This window comes from Hylobates moloch, unplaced genomic scaffold (genome assembly GCF_009828535.3).
Source record: "Hylobates moloch isolate HMO894 unplaced genomic scaffold, HMol_V3 SCAFFOLD_4, whole genome shotgun sequence".
Classification (NCBI taxonomy): domain Eukaryota; kingdom Metazoa; phylum Chordata; class Mammalia; order Primates; family Hylobatidae; genus Hylobates; species Hylobates moloch.
Genome location: NW_026652279.1, coordinates 60,242,995 through 60,260,637, shown reverse-complemented (window position 1 = coordinate 60,260,637; position 17,643 = coordinate 60,242,995). Strand labels below are relative to the sequence as shown.

General features: G+C 40.8%; 1 protein-coding gene and 1 non-coding gene across 11 annotated transcripts in view; one reads left to right on the top strand and one right to left on the bottom strand.

Annotated features, from left to right (window-relative positions):
* The window catches only part of SENP7 (SUMO specific peptidase 7), a 187,914-nt gene extending 170,734 nt beyond the window's left edge, over window positions 1-17,180 (bottom strand). For 6 of the 10 annotated variants that reach the window (XM_032150287.2, XM_032150290.2, XM_032150291.2 and 3 more), the window contains exons 1-2: window positions 17,059-17,165; window positions 4,850-4,899 (exon numbers count right to left, since the gene is read on the bottom strand). In XM_032150287.2, the coding sequence (XP_032006178.1) occupies window positions 4,850-4,899; window positions 17,059-17,098 (90 nt within the window). In that variant the 5' untranslated portion in view covers window positions 17,099-17,165. Of the gene's footprint in view, window positions 1-4,849; window positions 4,900-16,316; window positions 16,496-17,058 lie in introns of all 10 variants that reach the window. The other 4 variants (XM_032150288.2, XM_032150292.1, XM_032150295.2 and 1 more) reach the window with 2 other exon arrangements.
* Window positions 5,924-6,026, top strand: LOC116467719 (small nucleolar RNA U13). The gene has a single exon (XR_004247924.1). It is a non-coding gene; the product is annotated as a small nucleolar RNA U13 (small nucleolar RNA).
* Window positions 17,181-17,643: the final 463 nt, after the last annotated feature.

Genomic DNA, 17,643 nt, shown 5'->3' with positions numbered 1-17,643 from the left:
CTAGTGTCATTTTAGAAATATTTCTTAAACATGTGTTTATTTATTCGAGACAGGGTCTCGCTCTGTCACCTAGGCTGGCGTGTAGTGACTCAACTTACTTCTGCTTCTACCTCTTGGGCCCAGGCAATCTTCCTGCATCAGCCTCCTGTGTAGCTGGGACCACAGGCATGCACCATCATATCTGACTTATTTTTTTATTTTTTGCAGACACAGGGTCTTACTTTGTTGCCCAGGCTAGTCCCGAATTCCTGGGCTCCGGGGCTCAAGCAATCCTCCCACCTTGGCCTCCCTAAGTGCTGGGTTTAGACGCATGAGCTCCCACGCCCAGCCAAACACTTCAAATGCTTTTTTTTTTTTTTTTTTTTTTTTTGAGACAGAGTCTCGTTCTGTTTCCCAGGCTGAAGTACAGTGGCACAACCTCAGCTAACTGCAATCTCCGCCCCTGGGTTCAAACAATCCTCCCACCTCAGCCTCCAAAGTAGCTGGGATTACAAAAATGCACCACCATACCCAGCTAATTTTCGTATTTTCAGTAGAAATGGGCTTTTACCATCTTGGCCAGGTTGGTCTTGAAGTCCTGACCTCAAGTGATCCACCCGCCTTGGCCTCCTAAAGTGCTGGGATTATAGGCATGAGCCAACCCGCCAGGCCCAGGCCAAACACTTTAAATTCAACATGTATTAGTATCTTCTCCCTATATCCATCAAAGCTCTTATCCTTTTGGTAACTTATTTCCACTAGCAGCCTGGAGGGAAAAGGTAGTAATATAAACTACTAACAATAATGAAATATGCTAATTTTCTAAAAAAGTCTACCTTTTTTAAATGCACTAACACAACTTTATATATAAATTATGGGATTAAGAAATAAGTAAATATATTGTAGATAATGAGAAATAGAAAAAATAAGGAAAGAAGAAAAGCTAGAATAAGCCTTGTGGTGTTGGACTGGAATCAGAAGTATCAGTATTCATTTTTTTATAGATATATAGATAGAGATAGAGAAATAAATATAGATATGTGTGTTTGTGTGGGAAAATAAATAGACATATGTATGTTGTATGTGTGAACATATATTTTTCTAGTCTTGTCTGTTGAGAAAGCCTAAAAACAATGACATCCCAGTTGCAAATATACCTAGCACACACACCTGGGTTTCTAAATATCATCCTTCAATTGAAAGAACCAGGGCTCCCTGGGAAAGTGGTTGATTCCAAGCCTGGGGCAGGGAAAACACAACATAAGCATCTTGCAGTGCCAAAAGATATACAGTGTCAGAAAGTAAGTGTTCAAAAAAAAAAAAAATGGTAGGAGCACATCACAAGGGTACAGCCAACATGAAAGATCTCCCAAGGCTGGAATACTTTGACCAACAAATCTGTAATGACAGTAGTGGATTATAACTCATAGAATAAACTAAATATTCTATGAGTCCATATTGATATAAATAAATAAGTGAAGCCAAGTATAGTGGCTCACTCCTAGAATCCTCACACTTTGGGAAGCTGAAGCGGGAGGATCTCTAAATAAATAAATAAATAAGTAAGTGGGGGAAGAGGATCAGCTCTGCCTTACAGAAGAGTTTTTATTTTTTAGAGACAGTGTCTCACTCTGTTATCCAGGCTGGAATGCAGTGGTGCAATCACAGCTGACCACAGCCTCAACCTCCCTGGCTCAAGCAATCTTCCTATGTCGGCCTCCCAAGTAGCTGGGATTCCAGGCATATGCCAACATGCCCAGCTGATTTTTTTTTTTTTAGATACGGGGTCTCACTATGTTGCCCAGGCTGGCCTCAAATTCCTGACCTCAAGTGATCCTCCCACCCCGGCCTCCCAAAGTGCTGGGATTACAGTTGTGAGCCACCACACTGGCCCCTTATAGAAGAACTTACATTCATAAATCTATAATGAATGAACAAAAGAGAAAACCACCAAAATACCACATATACAAATTTGCAGGCAAGATACACTGATAGATGCTAAAATAGTAAACAAAAGTTTGAGAAGAAATAGTATATTTGCATAGATTCAAAGCATCTCCCCTAAGATATTTATTAACTATAAAGAGGAAAAAAGTAACTTTACAATGGAAGAAACAGGCAGATACCATCTTAACCAAACAATCAAGGCTGACATTACCAGTATTAAGATATATCACTATCATGTACCCCCTGATATAATGTACTAAGAAGGTCACCATCACTTCTGTGGTATTCCTCCCAAAAAGTCATAACCTTAATCTAATCTTGAGAAACCTGAAACAAACCCAAAGTGAGAGATATTCTACAAAATACTGTCCAGTTTTCTTCAAAAGTGTCATGGTCATGAAAGAAAAAAGACTGAAGAATTGTCATAGACTTAAGAAAACTAGGGAGACCTAACAACTAAATGCAGTGTGGGATCCTGGATTGGATCTGGCAACAGAAAAGGGACATTAGTGAAACTGAAGAAATACAAATGATGTCTATAGTTTAAAGCAGGTGTCCCCAACCCCCAGGCCAAGGACAACACAGCAGGAGGTGAGCAGCACGGGACCATTAGGGCCTGAGCTCCACCTCCTGTCAGATCAGCAGTGGCATTAGATTCTCATAGCAGCACAAACACTATTGTGAACTGTGCATGCAAGGGATCTAGGTTGCATACTCCTCATGAGAACCCAATGACTGAAAATTTGAGGTAGAACAGTTTCATCCCGAAACCATCCTCCCGACCCTGTCCATGGGAAAACTGTCTTCCACGATACTGGTCCCTGGTGCCAAACAGGTTGGGGACCACTGGTTTAAGGTACTGTATCAATATAAATTCCTTGTTTTTTAAAATCATACTAAAGTTAGATAATAACATTGGGAGAACCTGAGTGAATTGTACAGGAACTCTGTAAAATTTCTGTAACTTTTCTGTAAGTCTCAACTTCCCTGTAAACAAAAAATTTAAGAAACACTGTAGTACATCTAAAAATCAGAGAAATGGACTAACTCAGTATTAATTTCTAATGGCAGGATTTCAGATTAATTGCATGAATAATGCAATAGTCTAAAGCAGGATATTTCACTTCACTGGATAGAATAAAAACAAAAATAGTGGTAGTTAATACAGAGGTATTTCAAAGTAGATATGATAGTATTCATCCTGGCAACGTAAGATTTTCTTTGGGGGGGAGTGGGGGACAGAGTCTCGCTCTGTCACCCAGACTGGAGTGCAATGGCGCAATCTCGGCTTACTGCAACCTCTGCCTCCCAGGTTCAAGTGATTCTCCTGCCTCAGCCTCCCAAGTAGCTGGGACTACAGGCACCTGCCATCATGCCGGGCTAATTTTTCTTTTCTTTGAGACAGAGTCTCGCTCTGTCACCCAGGCTGGAGTGCAGTGGCATGATTTCAGCTCACTGCAAGCTCGGCCTCCCAGGTTCACATCATTCTTCTGCCTCAGCCTCCCAAGTAGCTGGGACTACAGGCACCCGCCACCACGCCCGGCTAATTTTTGGTATTTTTAGTAGAGATGGGGTTTCATCGTGTTAGCCAGGATGGTCTCGATCTCCTGACCTCGTGATCTGCCCGCCTCAGCCTCCCAAAGTGCTGGGATTACAGGCATGAGCCACTGCGCCCGGCCAATTTTTGTATTTTTGTAGAGACGGGGTTTCACCATGTTAGCCAGGCTGGTCTTGAACTCCTGACCTTAGGTGATCCGCCCACCTCAGCATAAGATTTTTTTTTAACCTCCTATTTACCCCACTTAAACTAAATCCAGAGTTTTAAATGGAGAAACCACACCATGCAAATCTTAAGCCAAAAAAGAAAGTGTATCTAAAGCCATACTTTCTATATGGTCTTCTAAGGTACTCTTGATTTCCTCTCATTGTCTTCCTTTATGACTTCTTCTCCTTCTTTGTTAAATGCTGTAACTATGTAACATGAAGATGTATTATATTAAAGTTCTCTGTGCATAACTTAGACTGCTTCAGAGAAAAGGGTTTAATAAATTCTTATAATGTAAATCGGGATATTACTGCATTTAAAGAACAAAATTCTAGAAAAAAAATTATCTCTGTATGTCAGGTATGGTGGCTTACACTATAATCCCAATACTTTGGGAGGCCAAGGCAGGAGGATTGCTTGAGGCCAGGAATGTAAGACCAGCCTGGGCAACATAGCAAGACCCCTGTCTCTACAAGAAAAAATTAAAATTAGCTGGTCATGGTGGCACATCCCTGTATTCCCAGCTACATGGGAGGCTGAGGCAGGAGGATCACCAAAGCCCACGAGTTCAAGGCTGCAGTGAGCTGTACTTGAGCCTGGGCAACAGAGCAAGACCCTGTCTCTTAAAAAAAAAAAAGAAAAGAAAAAGATTATCTTTCTTAAAAGGAATTAATTTTTTAAAACACTTCCTATATAGGTAGAAACTTCATTTTGTTTGTTTTGCTACTCTTGGCTTATGTAGAAGAAATAAATGAAAAAAAAAGGCTTAAAATGACATATTCCCAATAGTAATGTTCAGCACATACCTTGAGTACAACTGTTCTGCATCTACAGCATTACTAATGAATAAACATTGGTACTCTAATAGATTAAGTCATCAAAGAAATGCTGTGCTATGTTTTAAATAAAATCTAAAATGAGCTCTGGAAAGTATACCGGTCATCTGGTCCAGAAAGTATACCAGTCAACTATTTAAACAAAGTTGGTAGAAGAGTCTCCTGGTTAACCTTCAGTTAATTAGAATACACCACTCTCCCAAAACACTGACTGAAGTTTTATACTATTTTCTTTAAAATGTTATTAAAAAGACAAACAGCAAAATACTTTCAATATCAGTAATTCCAAAGATAATAGGTTAAAAGCAAAACAAATGCCTACCTCCGATAAATCAGAAGATGACTTTTTCCTTTTTCCTTCTGTGATGATTTCTACAAAAACCAAAGATGTGGTAAAAATTATCGTTTAACATCTAAATGAGATAAACAGTTTGACAAAGGAGATTCTTTCACATTCATCCTTTGTTTTAAATTAACTTGTTAGATTTAGAACTTACACATTTTACAAAACTGAAGGGCTAAACACAAAAGTCAAAAAATAACTACATGTGTCAGAAGAATAGCAGATTCTCACAAAATGTCTCCAGTAAAATATTTATATATATAAATATATATATCATGACAATAGAAAGAGGAAAACTTGGCTCTAAGAACTAAACAGAAATTCCCTGACCAAAGACCTCACACCTAGTAGTGGAACCATTTGATCAGACAAATTCTTATAATGGGGGAGGTAGAAGCAGGTGACATTCTAGAAGTTAGAAGTTGAGAATATTCTATAAAAACACTTTCAGTTCTACTACATATCTAAGCATGCTGTGCAACTGGGAACAGCTTAACTCTCTTTTACTCACCAACATTTTTCAGACTTGCTGTGGATTTTTCTGAGTTCTAACTTCCAACCAGCAAACATTAATTCAATGTCTATTATGTGCCTGACACTGTGCTAGGCAATGAGTACAGTATAGTGGGCAAATTAGGCAGTACAGTATAGTGAGCAAATTCCAAACTTTCCTGGAACTTATAGTCTACTGCAATATATCACAGATTTTACTAAAAAAATAAATGGCAGAGATTCATCTATATGGTGACCTGCTTGTGGCAAATGCACAACTGCAATTCCATAGGAAAGGGATGATTTTCAAAATGATGCTGAGGCAATCTGATAACCAAATGGGGGAATAACACCCTTGACTACCTCACACCATACACAAAATTAATTTGAAATGAATCATAGATTGAAATGTCAAAGATAAAAACAAAGCATCTACATTTAAGTAGGAGAATATCTTCATGACCTTTGGGTAGGCAAAGATTTTTCAAAGAGGACACAAGTAGTACTAACCACAAATGAAAACGTTAATAAACTGTACTTCATTAAAATTAAGAACTTCTGATCCTACTGTAGCTCATGAGCATGATGACTGGGTGTTCACACGCATCTGTGAGATGCGCCACCTTGAACCTTGTTACCAGGTCAGCATATTACCCATCCGACATGAAAAAAAAATAAAGAACCACACTGGATTAGCATGTTTTTTTGTTTTGTTTTGTTTTGTTTTTGAGACGTAGTTTTGCTCTTATTGCCCGGGCTGGAGTGCAGTGGCGCAATCTCGGCTCACTGCAACCTCCACCTCCCGGGTTCAAGCGATTCTTCTGCCTCAGCCTCCCGAGTAGCTGGGATTATAGGCATGTGCCACCACGCCCGGCTAATTTTGTATTTTTAGTAGAGGCAGGGTTTCTCCATGTTGGTCAGGCTGGTCTCCCGACCTCAGGTGATCCACCCACCTCGGCCTCCCAAAGTGCTGGGATTACAGGCATGAGCCACCGAGCCTGGCCTGGATTCACTTTGAAAAAGAAAAAAGAAAAAAAAAAGGTCAGGTACAGTGGCTCATGCCTGTAATCCCAACACTTTGGAAGGCCAAGGCATGGGGATCACTTGAGCCCAGGAGTTTGAGACCAGCCTAGGCAACACAGTGGGACCCCATCTCTACAAAAATATTTAAAAAGTAGCTGGACATGGTAGCACATGCCTGTAGTTCCAGCTACTCAGGAGGCTGAGATGGAAGGATCACACTTGAGCCTGGGAGGTTACAGCTGCAGTGAGCCATGACTGCAACGCTGCACTCCAGCCTGGGTGACAGAGTGAAACTTTGTCTCAGATTTAAAAAAAAAGAACTTCTGTTCATCAAAAATCATCGAGTGAAAAGGCATGTCAAGATTAAAAGAAAAATATTTATAATACATGTATTTGTCAAAGAATTCATGACCAGAATATATAAAGAACTCCTGCAAAGCAAAAGCAAGATAATCCTATCTTCAAAATGGACAAAAGTCTGAATAGGCACTTCACAAAAAAAGAATATCCAAATGGCCAATAAACATATAAACAGGTGCTCAATTTCATAATCACTAGGGAAATGCAAAATTAAAATGACAATGAAAACCATTAAACAGCCATTTAGAATGGGTAAAAGTAAAAAGACTGACAACACCAAGTATTGGTGAGAGACTAGAACTCATATACTCTTGATAAGAGTGTAAATGAGTACATCTGCTTCACCAGCATCTACTGAAGTTAGACACCTGCCTATGCAATGTCCAACAATTACACTTTTAGATAAATAACCAACAGAAATAAGAATATTCAGGTATTTTTGTTCTTAATATCCAAAAACTGGAAACAACCCCAATATCCATCAAGTATGGATAAACATATTTATATAATGGAAAACTATACAGCAATAAAAGATAATGAATTACTGCTACACACAATATGGATACATCTCTCAGGCATGCTCAAAGGAAACCAGATGCAGAAGAATATATGATTCTATTTCTCTGAAATTCAAGAAGAGTTTAAATAAACCTATGGTAACACTAGTTAAAACAGTGACGGGGGCCAGGCATGATGGCACATGCCTATAATCCCAGCACTTTGGGAGGCTGAGGTGGGTAGATCGCTTGACTCAGGAGTTTGAGACCAGCCTGGGCAAAAGGGTGAAACCTCGTCTGCATAAAAAAGTACAAAAATTAGCCGAGTGTGGTGGTGTGCACCTGTACTCCCAGCTACTCAGTAGGCTGAGGTGGGAAGATCACTTGCACCAGGCAGTTGAGGCTGCAGTGAGCCATGATGGCACCACTGCACTCCAGCCTGAGCAACAGAGCAAGACACTGTCTCAAATTTAAAAAAAAAAAAAAAAGTCACAGAACTATATACTAAAGATATGTGTACTATATGGTACTTAAAATCAGAAATAATAATAACTAATGAAATATAGACTGCCCAGAAATCTATATTGCTGAAATGATTTCTTCTAAGTTCATAATACACAGCATTAGTTTCACTATATGCATTTCCTGAGAAACCATGTAATGTTTTCCTGATCTAAAAAATTATTTTTGGGGCCGGGCGCGGTGGCTCACGCCTGTAATCCCAGCACTTTGGGAGGCCGAGGCGGGCGGATCACGAGGTCAGGAGATCGAGACCACCCTAGCTAACACGGTGAAACCCCGTCTCCACTAAAAATACAAAAAATTAGCCAGACGAGGTGGCGGGCGCCTGTAGCCCCAGCTACTTGGGAGGCTGAGGCAGGAGAATGGCGTGAACCCCGGGAGGCGGAGCCTGCAGTGAGCTGAGATCACGCCACTGCACTCCAACCTGGGCAACAGCAAGACTCTGTCTCAAAAAAAAAAAAAAAAAAATATATTACTTTTGGGCCAGGCACAGTGGCTTACGCCTGTAATCCCAGCACTAATGGGAGGCCGAGGTGGTTGGATCACTTGAGGTCAGGAGTTCGAGACTAGCCTGGTCAACAAGGGGAAACCTGTCTCTATTAAAAATACAAAAAAAAAACTAGCTGGGTGTAGTGGCAGGCACCTATAATCCCAGCTACTCAGGAGGCTGAGACAGGAAAATCGCTCAAACCCAGGAGCAGAGGTTGCAGTGAGCCAAGATCACACCATTGCACTCCATCCTAGGCAACAAGGGCGAAACTCCATCTCAAAAAAAAAAAAAAAAATTATTTTCACCTGTATACTTAAGCTTTTGATAACTTCAAATAATTTCAATAAACTAGTAAAGTTGACTGCCAAAAATAAAGAATTTTTTAAGTAAGTGATAAGAAAGTATCCTGTAGAAATTCATTTTCTAGTCAATTTTAAATTTAACAAAACACATTATCTATATGTACACAATGGAATACTATTCAGGAATGAAAAAGGAATGAACTCACGTCTTTTACAGTAACACAGAACTGGAGACCTTCATCTTCAGTGAAACAACTCAGATTAGAAGCTCACACCTATAATCCCAACACTTTGAGAGGCCAAGGCAGGATGACTTCTTGAGCCCAGGAGTTTGAGACCAGCCTGCACCACATGGTGAGACCCTGTCTCTAAAAATATTTATTTGAATTAGCTGGGTACAGTGACACCACCTGTGGTCTCAGCTGCTTGGGAGGCTGAGGTGAGAGAATCGCTTGAGCCCAGGAGGTCAAGGCTGCAGTGGGCCGTTTTTGCACCACTGCACTCCAGTCTGGACCACAGAGCGAAACCATTTCAAAAAGAAAAAGAAAAAAGAAAAAAAAAGAACTCAGGAAGTCAAATACACATATTCTTACTATAAGTAGGGGCTAAATAATGTGTGTACACATGGACATAGAGTATGGAATAACAGTCATTGAAGACTTGGAAGGCTAAGAGTAGTGCAGTGAGGGATGAGAAATTACTTAATGGGTACAATGTACACTATTCAGGTGATGATTACACTAAAAGCCCAGATTTCACCACCACACAATATACCCACATAACAAAGCTGTACTTGCACCCCTTAAATTTACACAAATAAAAAAGTACATGTCATTTTTAAAGGAATATCAGTTCCTTAAATTTTAATTTACAAATTTATATCCCCAAAATATCTCACTGGGTTAAAAGTGCTTCCATCCTGTTTTGTAGTATGTTCCCCTATTTCCTTTCATTAAAGCTACTGTGAATTCCCAAATATGTATGTTTTTTTCTTCTTGGCCAACTTTGTCTAATAAAAAAATTTACAATTTTCTTATAGCTGACTTGCTCCATCTTATACCAGGTTAGCTCTGGAGTGTTTAAATAAGCATATGATGTGCCTCGACTTGAGACTGTATGGTATAGTTATCATACTCAAGAGTACATATTTTAAAGCTAGACAACCTAAATTTGTATCTCAGCTTACTAGGTGTGACTTCTCTGAGTCTCAGTTTCTCATCTGTAAAACGGGGGAGAATATCTGCCTTTTTAATCATTAAGATTAAAGCATGATAGTCTATATTAAGGCATTTAGCATTATGTCTAACATATAGTTAGTGCAAAAGAAATGGTAACTATAACATTTTATAGTCAAGTATCTCCCTTTAAGAGACTGCAGTATATTAGCATTAGCATATAGGAAAATCTCTCCAATTAATCTCATTCTAAATATATGAGTCAAAAAACTAAAAGCATAACTTTTCCCATTCATTCACTTATTTATTCCATAATTTTTTTTTTTTTTTGAGACTGAGTCTTGCTCTGTCACCCAGGCTGGAGTGCAGTGGCACGATCCCGGCTCACTGCAACCTCCGCCTCCCAGGTTCAAGCGATTCTCCTGCTTCAGCCTCCCGAGTACCTGGGACTATAGGCAGGAACCACCACGCCTGGCTAATTTTTTATATGTTTAGTAGAGAGAGGGTTTCACCATATTGGCCAGGCTGGTCTCGAACTCCTAAGCTCAAGTGATCTGCCCCCCTTAGCCTCCCAAAGTGCTGGGATTACAGGCATGGGCCACCGCGCCCAGCCTATTTATTTGACATAATAGTAATTATCATTGCCTGGAATTATGCTAAGTGCTTTACACAAATTATTTTCCTTAATCCTTATATCATGAAATCAATAATGTATTATCTCCATCTCATAGATTAAGAAATTAAGATTTGAGGAATCCAAATAACTTGCCCAATGTTACCATAGTGATCCATCACTGGTCATATTCCAGAGATGGTACTCTAAACCAGTACACTCTAGGCATACTGGATGCTATGGGGAAATAAAATTAATGACAGTCCCTGTCACAGTGTTAATAGTATAGCAGTAGACATTAGACAACTCAGCAAGCTAGAATATATGATGGAATCTGATAATTATCATATAAGAGGCATAAAAACCCACAGAAGTGCAGAAACAGGCATAAATTTAAGTTTGAGTTAATTAAGGAAATGGTTCTTGGAAAGGCACAACTGAACTGGGCTTGGGCCAGGCATGGTGGCTCATGCCTATAATCCCAGCACTTTGGGAGGCCAAGGTGGGAGGATCGCTTGAGGTGAAGAGTTCAAGACCATCCCAGGTAACACAGTGAGACCCCATCTCTACAAAAACTAAGTTTTTTTAAAAAATAGCCAGGCGTGATAGTGCAGGCCTGTAGTCCTAGCTACTCCGGAGCCTCAAGTAGGAGGATAGCCTGAACCCAGGAGTTCAAGGCTGCAGTGAGCTATGATCATGCCACTGCACTCCAGCCTAGGCAACAGAGCAAGATCCCATCTCAAAAAAAAAAAAAAAAGAACTGGACTTTGAAGAATAAGGTTTAGACAGGCAGAACCCAAGGGTGATTTACCAATACAAGCACACACGAACTAGGATGAAGCAGACCACATCAGCCAGATTCATAAATTACTGAAAACCCAAATGAAAGTTATTCATCAGGAAGGCATTATAACAGAATTCTAGTCTGGATCTTTGGAGCTACTCAATCTTATTCATAACCCGTCCTCTGTGTTACCATACCCCCTTAATTTACTTTTCAATCCTCCGCTTTCCATCATCAGGCCTGGGAATCACCACCAAGATGTCAATCCCTATAGCCTATCACCTTCTTATTATCACACCTCATATAATTGAATTCTACCCCCTCATCTACATCTTCTCCATCTCTTCCCTAGTTTACCAAATTCTTTTCCAAAGTCAATACAGTTTCCTTAAATTTTGAATATTTTCCTTGAACTTCTCCTCTACCTTAGGTTAACTAAATCCTAGCTTTTTATTAGATATATTACTTTGTTAAAACTCTCCCACTTATAAAACAGAAGTAGAGATGAACAATCTCCATTGTTTCCTGGGGGAGGAAGACAAAAAAAAAAACTCCTTCCCCACCGCCACCATCTCCCATTAATATTCTAACTTTATTATAATAATTCCTCCTTTAAAATTAACATAAATTGTATACATTCCTGGCTGGGCACAGTGGCTCACACCTGTAATCCCAGCACTTTGGGAGGCCAAGGCAGGTGGATCATGATATCAAGAGATCGAGACCATCCTAGCCAACATGGTGAAACCCTGTCTCTACTAAAAATACAAAAATTAGCTGGGCATGGTGGCACTCACCTGTAGTCCGAGCTACTCAGGAGGCTGATGCAGGAGAATCACTTGAACCCAGGAGGCAGAGGTTGCAGTGAGCTGAGATCACGTCACTGCACTCCAGCCTGGCAACAGAGCGAGACTCCATCTCAAGAAAAAAAAAATTGGATATATTCCCTTTCCCATATTTATGACTGCCATCTACTGACCCAAGATCCTCTCCAACATGTCTAGAATACTCTGATTCTTGGTTCATAGTTTATGTATCATCAAAATTCACCATCATTCTGAAGCACTAAAACATCCATTAATCAACTCACTCACAACAATGGACTCATCTTCATTTAATGGTACAAACTTCTATATATCTCCATTTCAGCAATATGCATTCAAGAATGGCTTTAAGGAGGCTGGGTGCAGTGGCTCACGTCTGTAATCCCAGCACTTTGGGAGGCCGAGGCAGGTAGATCACGAGGTCAGGAGATCAAGACCATCCTGGCTAACATGGTGAAACCCCGTCTCTACTAAAAATACAAAAAACAATTAGCCGGGCATGGTTACAGGCTCCTGTAGTCTCAGTTACTCAGGAGGCTGAAGCAGGAGAATGACAGGAACCCGGGAGGCAGAGTTTGCAGTGAGCCGAGAAAGTGCCACTGCACTCCAGCCTGGGGGACAGAGCGAGACCCCGCCCCCCCCAAAAAAAAAGAATGGCTTTAAGGAAAACTGTTCCTTATGGCTTTAAGGAAAACTCTCAAGTTCTCAAATGCAAACCTTTCGTTCTATATACTGTCTTCCTCACTGCCACTAAATCCACTCTTTGCCCTTTTATCTTGCTACACCCTTTAAGTAAAATTAAACTCATTTTTCTTCCAAACTCTTGCTCTTGTACTGCTTGGCACTACTAAGTCACAAAGTATTAACAGCTCCAACTACTATAAAACTCACACTTGCTTTAACTAAGACTGCAAGAGTACTTAATATATATTCATCCCTAATTGACCTATCTTGCATTCCCAGTACCATTTAAAAGTCCCTTTCTCAAAAAATTACCTTATTATTTCATTTTAGAAGCCACAACTGCAGCATCTTTAGCTTCTCAAGATTTGTCTATATCTTTATCCATCTTTTCTCCTTTCCCTATATCTCACCAAACTGTTCCTTGATGTCATCCCTCTCTCCCATTTCTTCTGGGACCTCACTCCATTATCTCCTACCTGATATATATTCAATCTTTCCCTCTCCACCCCTTTCCCGCTCCCTACCAACCTGATTTAAGTCTCTCATATTCTTAAAAAAAACAAGCCTTTCTACCTAATTTCCTACTCAAGCTTGTTCTAGAAATCTTTCCTTCCCATCTCATTTTCTCAGCTTACTTTTGCTGCCCCATTTCCTCACAGCCACTCATTCCTCTAGCCTGTTGAAATCTGGCTTTTGTCTACTAGTCTACTAACCACTCTTACCATCAGTAAAAGTGGCCTCCTAATTGCCAAATCCAGTACCCTCATGCTACTTTAACTCTCTGAAAGGCTAACATATTTTTTACTCTCCTCCCTTTCTTCCCGAACCTGTCACAATCCTAATCGGTCTATCTAACTGCTTAGTAATATCTCTTCCTCCCCACTTTGAAATTAGTTGTATGTGATTTAAGACCTTCCTCACTCTATACTATTTTTGTGGGCAATTCCATTCATTTCAATGACTTCAACTAAGATCTCTGCAAATAATGCAGCTTTATAATAACTAACTGTTAAGTTCTCGTCTTGAGCTTCAATTATCATTCATTATACTTTCAATGCAAAACAAACATCATCTGGACCTACTGAAAGATTTAAGAAAGTTATATCATCAGGGACACTAGTAGCAGTAAATGAAGTTAAAACTATCGATTTTGTAATTAGAGACCACATTTTGAATTCTGTTTCTTACTAGCTATTACTAATCTTTATCCTGCCCCTAAATCCCAGTTTTCTCATCTGTAAATGAAAAACAATTACCTTACAAGGCTTTTGAAAATATTGAAGTTTGTAAAGTTCTTAGCACAGTGACTACTGCCTAAGTACTTACAGAACGCATGCATCCTTAACTGCAAATGAGAGTGACACAGGCCTCCAAGAATGTTGCCTGAAGCAATCAGTTGAAAACTGGTTCAAATTTACTTGACGTTTCCTATTTTGATTCAAAAATTCACTTGAAAATTGCAGTCTATGATTATAATTTATCTGTGCTGTATTTTTGTTAACACTTTTAATGGTCATTCTCCCTTGCTCCCACACACTTTATCATTCAACTTCAATGAACCTGTCTCTGATACCAGCCATTTTTTAATGTGTATCACCATCTAACATACTGCTTTATAGTTATCAGTTATATGAGTTACAAATACATGTGTTTAGCTTAAACCAGCTGGAATTGGGTTTCTGCTACTTGCAACTGAAAAAGTTTTGAGCGGTACACTGTGAACATTTTACAGTTCTTCCTTGTTTAGCAGAAAGTTTAGGGCAGCCTAATATAGTCTCACAGATAAAACTTCAAATTTTGTGTTTTATTTTATCTTTCTACTGCTACCCACCCTCCTTCTACCTCTTCTTCCTGTTTTATTAATCAAACTCTTCTGTGTACTTAGGAAACTTTGATGACTATAAATGTCACTTCATGGCCAGGCGCGGTGGCTCACACCTGTAACTCCAGCACTTTGGGGGGCCGAGGCAGGTGGATCACCTGAGCTCAGGAGTTCAAGACCAGCCGGGCCAACATTGTGAAACCCCGTCTTTACTAAAAGTACAAAAATTAACTGGGCATGGTGACAGGCACCTGTAATCTCAGCTGCTAGGGAGGCTGAGGCAGGAGAATCGCTTGAACCTGGGAGGCAGAGGTGGTAGATTACACCACTGCGCTCCAGCCTGGGCAACAGAGCAAGACTCCATCTCAAAAAAAAAAAAAAAAAAGTCACTTCATTTGGGTTCCAGTTAGCAACAACTTATAAGGAAATGGCAACTGCATGCATACAACCATTACATGGAATCTTTCAACCAGCTGATTTTTTATTTCTGAGAATTTATTCAGGAAATTAAATATACACTATTAAGAAAAGCAGAAGCATACTTAAAAATTAATCAGTGCACATCTTAAAACTAGAGGCATACTGGAGAACAGCTAGGTAACATTAGATTTGGGTATGGATTTTATTATACCTTACTCTTCAGAAAGGACAGCTCCAAAAGAGAGATCACAAGAAAAAGAAAACGCTCTCCAGAGATATAACTAACGTAAATATCAATGTCTTTAAAGGATTAACAGCTCTATTATCAAAATCCACTTCCCACAACTACTTACATCAAGTTACTGTGACAAATAAATAAATCTAAGTGCAATCAGGTAAAGGGGAATGTGACTTGTTTAAGTACAAGGCAAATATCTTACCTTCCCTCCTCAAAAATGTATTAAACCTAGATGAAATGCATTTACTTAAAAAAGACTGTGCATCTCAAACGAAGATATGATTATACCTAAAGTTCTGTGTTGGAAGCACGCAAATGACACCCGCTAAGCATTGTGCGTTTTCCTAATGTGTCCATTTTACTTAGAGGTTTGGTGGGGGGTGGAGACTATTAAAACACTCATCAGTTGGAGGCATACACCTACATGTATGTATAAATATACATGTATATATCACTTATACATGTGCTTTCAAAGGAAAAAACTATTATCTCCAGAATACACACCAAGAACATCAATAACATTGGTTGCATATGAAAAGGGATTTCAGGTTTTCAACTGCTTCAAGCAGTGTCCCCAGAGATCCATAATCACTCTCCTTTGCAATTAAGGCAGAAAGCAGTTTGAGATGCACTGCCACAGGGCACTCCTAAATAAATTTTGAATTTTTTTTGTTTTGTTTTGTTTTATTTTTGATACGGAGTCTCGCTCTGTTGCCCAGGCTGGAGTGCAGTGGCGCAATCTCGGCTCACTGCAAGCTCCGCCTCCCGGTTCACGCCATTCTGCCTCAGCCTCCCGACTAGCTGGGACTACAGGCGCCTGCCACCATACCTGGCTAATTTTTTGCATTTTTTAGTAGAGACGGGGTTTCACAATGTTAGCCAGGATGGTCTCGATCTCCTGACTTTGTGATCTGACCGCCTCGGCCTCCCAAAGTGCTGGAATTACAGGCGTGAGACACCGCGCCCGGCCAATAAATTTGGAATTGTTAACACTGTCTCTGCAGAAATCAACGGTACCATAAGAAACAGAAAAATGAAATGAAATAGTTGATTCATTGGGCGTTCGTTTGTGTACTGGACTGTAAGTATATGAGTCCTCGTCCTCTCCTCCTACCATCCATAGGACTTAACACAAGGACTTGAGGACCCCTTAATGGATGAAACGTTTGACAAAAACTTCTCGACTGGGAGGAGCTCTACCTCACGTCTTTATAACTCCACTTTCTTGTTTCCAAGACGTTGTTCACAAAACTGAAGATAGTCACTTAAAACAAAGTAACGTCCAAAACAAAAATGTGCTGAAAATAAAAACACAACGAAAGCACGGCTTCAAATCCTTTGTTTGACTTTCCAATCACTTTTGGAAGACGCAGGGGAGGCTGGAAAAGAAAAAGGCTATTAGGCGGGCCTGTTCAGCAGAACGAGACCCGGCGAGGCATTGTATCAAAGAAAAGGAGTCTCCGTTCGCAAGCCCCACCTTTCCTCCCCAGCAGCAGCTACCTGCTGAGGGAAAGAGGAGGGAGAGGGGAAGGGACGCAAAGTCGAGAATCAAAGGAAGAGAGGAAAGTGGGGTCAGGCGCTGAGAAGCCGAAATGAAATTGGAACATTGGTGGAATTACGAGGAAGGCGTGGCAGAGAGTGACAAGCCAACCGGGGAGATCCATGGGCCGATGAGACGCAAGGAGGGTGTTCGCGGGAGGAGGGAAAAAATAAAAGGGGTTTTGAGGTGAAGAGCGCCCGAGGCTTCGATGACAGCTCGGACTGGGTCTTCGACTCGAGGGGCGGGGGCGACCCGGGAGCCTTCCATTGTGCGCCCCCCCTCCTCTCCCCGCCCCTGCCCTCGCCCTCGCGGCTTCGGGCCGCAACCCCAGCTGCCGCCTGCGCCTCCCGTTTGCCCCGGGTAGAAGACAATATGTTCAGCCCTTCTCCGACCCTTTCTCACCGGATGAAGATGGCCGTCGCCCGAGCTTTCTCTTGTCCATCTTCTCCCGCTGCTGAAATTTCAGTTGCAGGCGCTGTCACCTCAGGACCCCTCCGGCTTGGGAGAGGGAGGGGGAGGGGGAAAAAAAAAAAAAAGCCAGCAAAGTGCGAAGCGCGCTTGCGCAAGAGCCGTCGCCTGCCCTTCGACCGGAAATCAGCCGCCCCTCCCACCTTCAACCGGAAAGCACTTCCTGGGACTTTTCACTGTGGGCTGCCTCTTCCAGCGTTTTTTTGGTGGCGTTTATTTCATGATCTGAGCCCCTCTGGGGAAGTGAACCACCTGGGTGCTCGATTTTAGCTTTGTTGACTTTGAAGATTAGATTGACAAAAATTAAAAGAAAAAAACAGGAACTCCTCCACTGGATCTCGCGAGGTGGCCAAACAACTATGAAAACAACACGTTAGCGTTTGCAGTATTACATTCCTCACAGCCTCTCTTACATATTTGCCCCCAACGCCCTAACTCGAACTCAGAAACCAAAAGATTTTAAGATGGCAAAATCACCTAATAATAGCCTAGCTTTTAGTTTAGCGTTTGCTGTGGAAA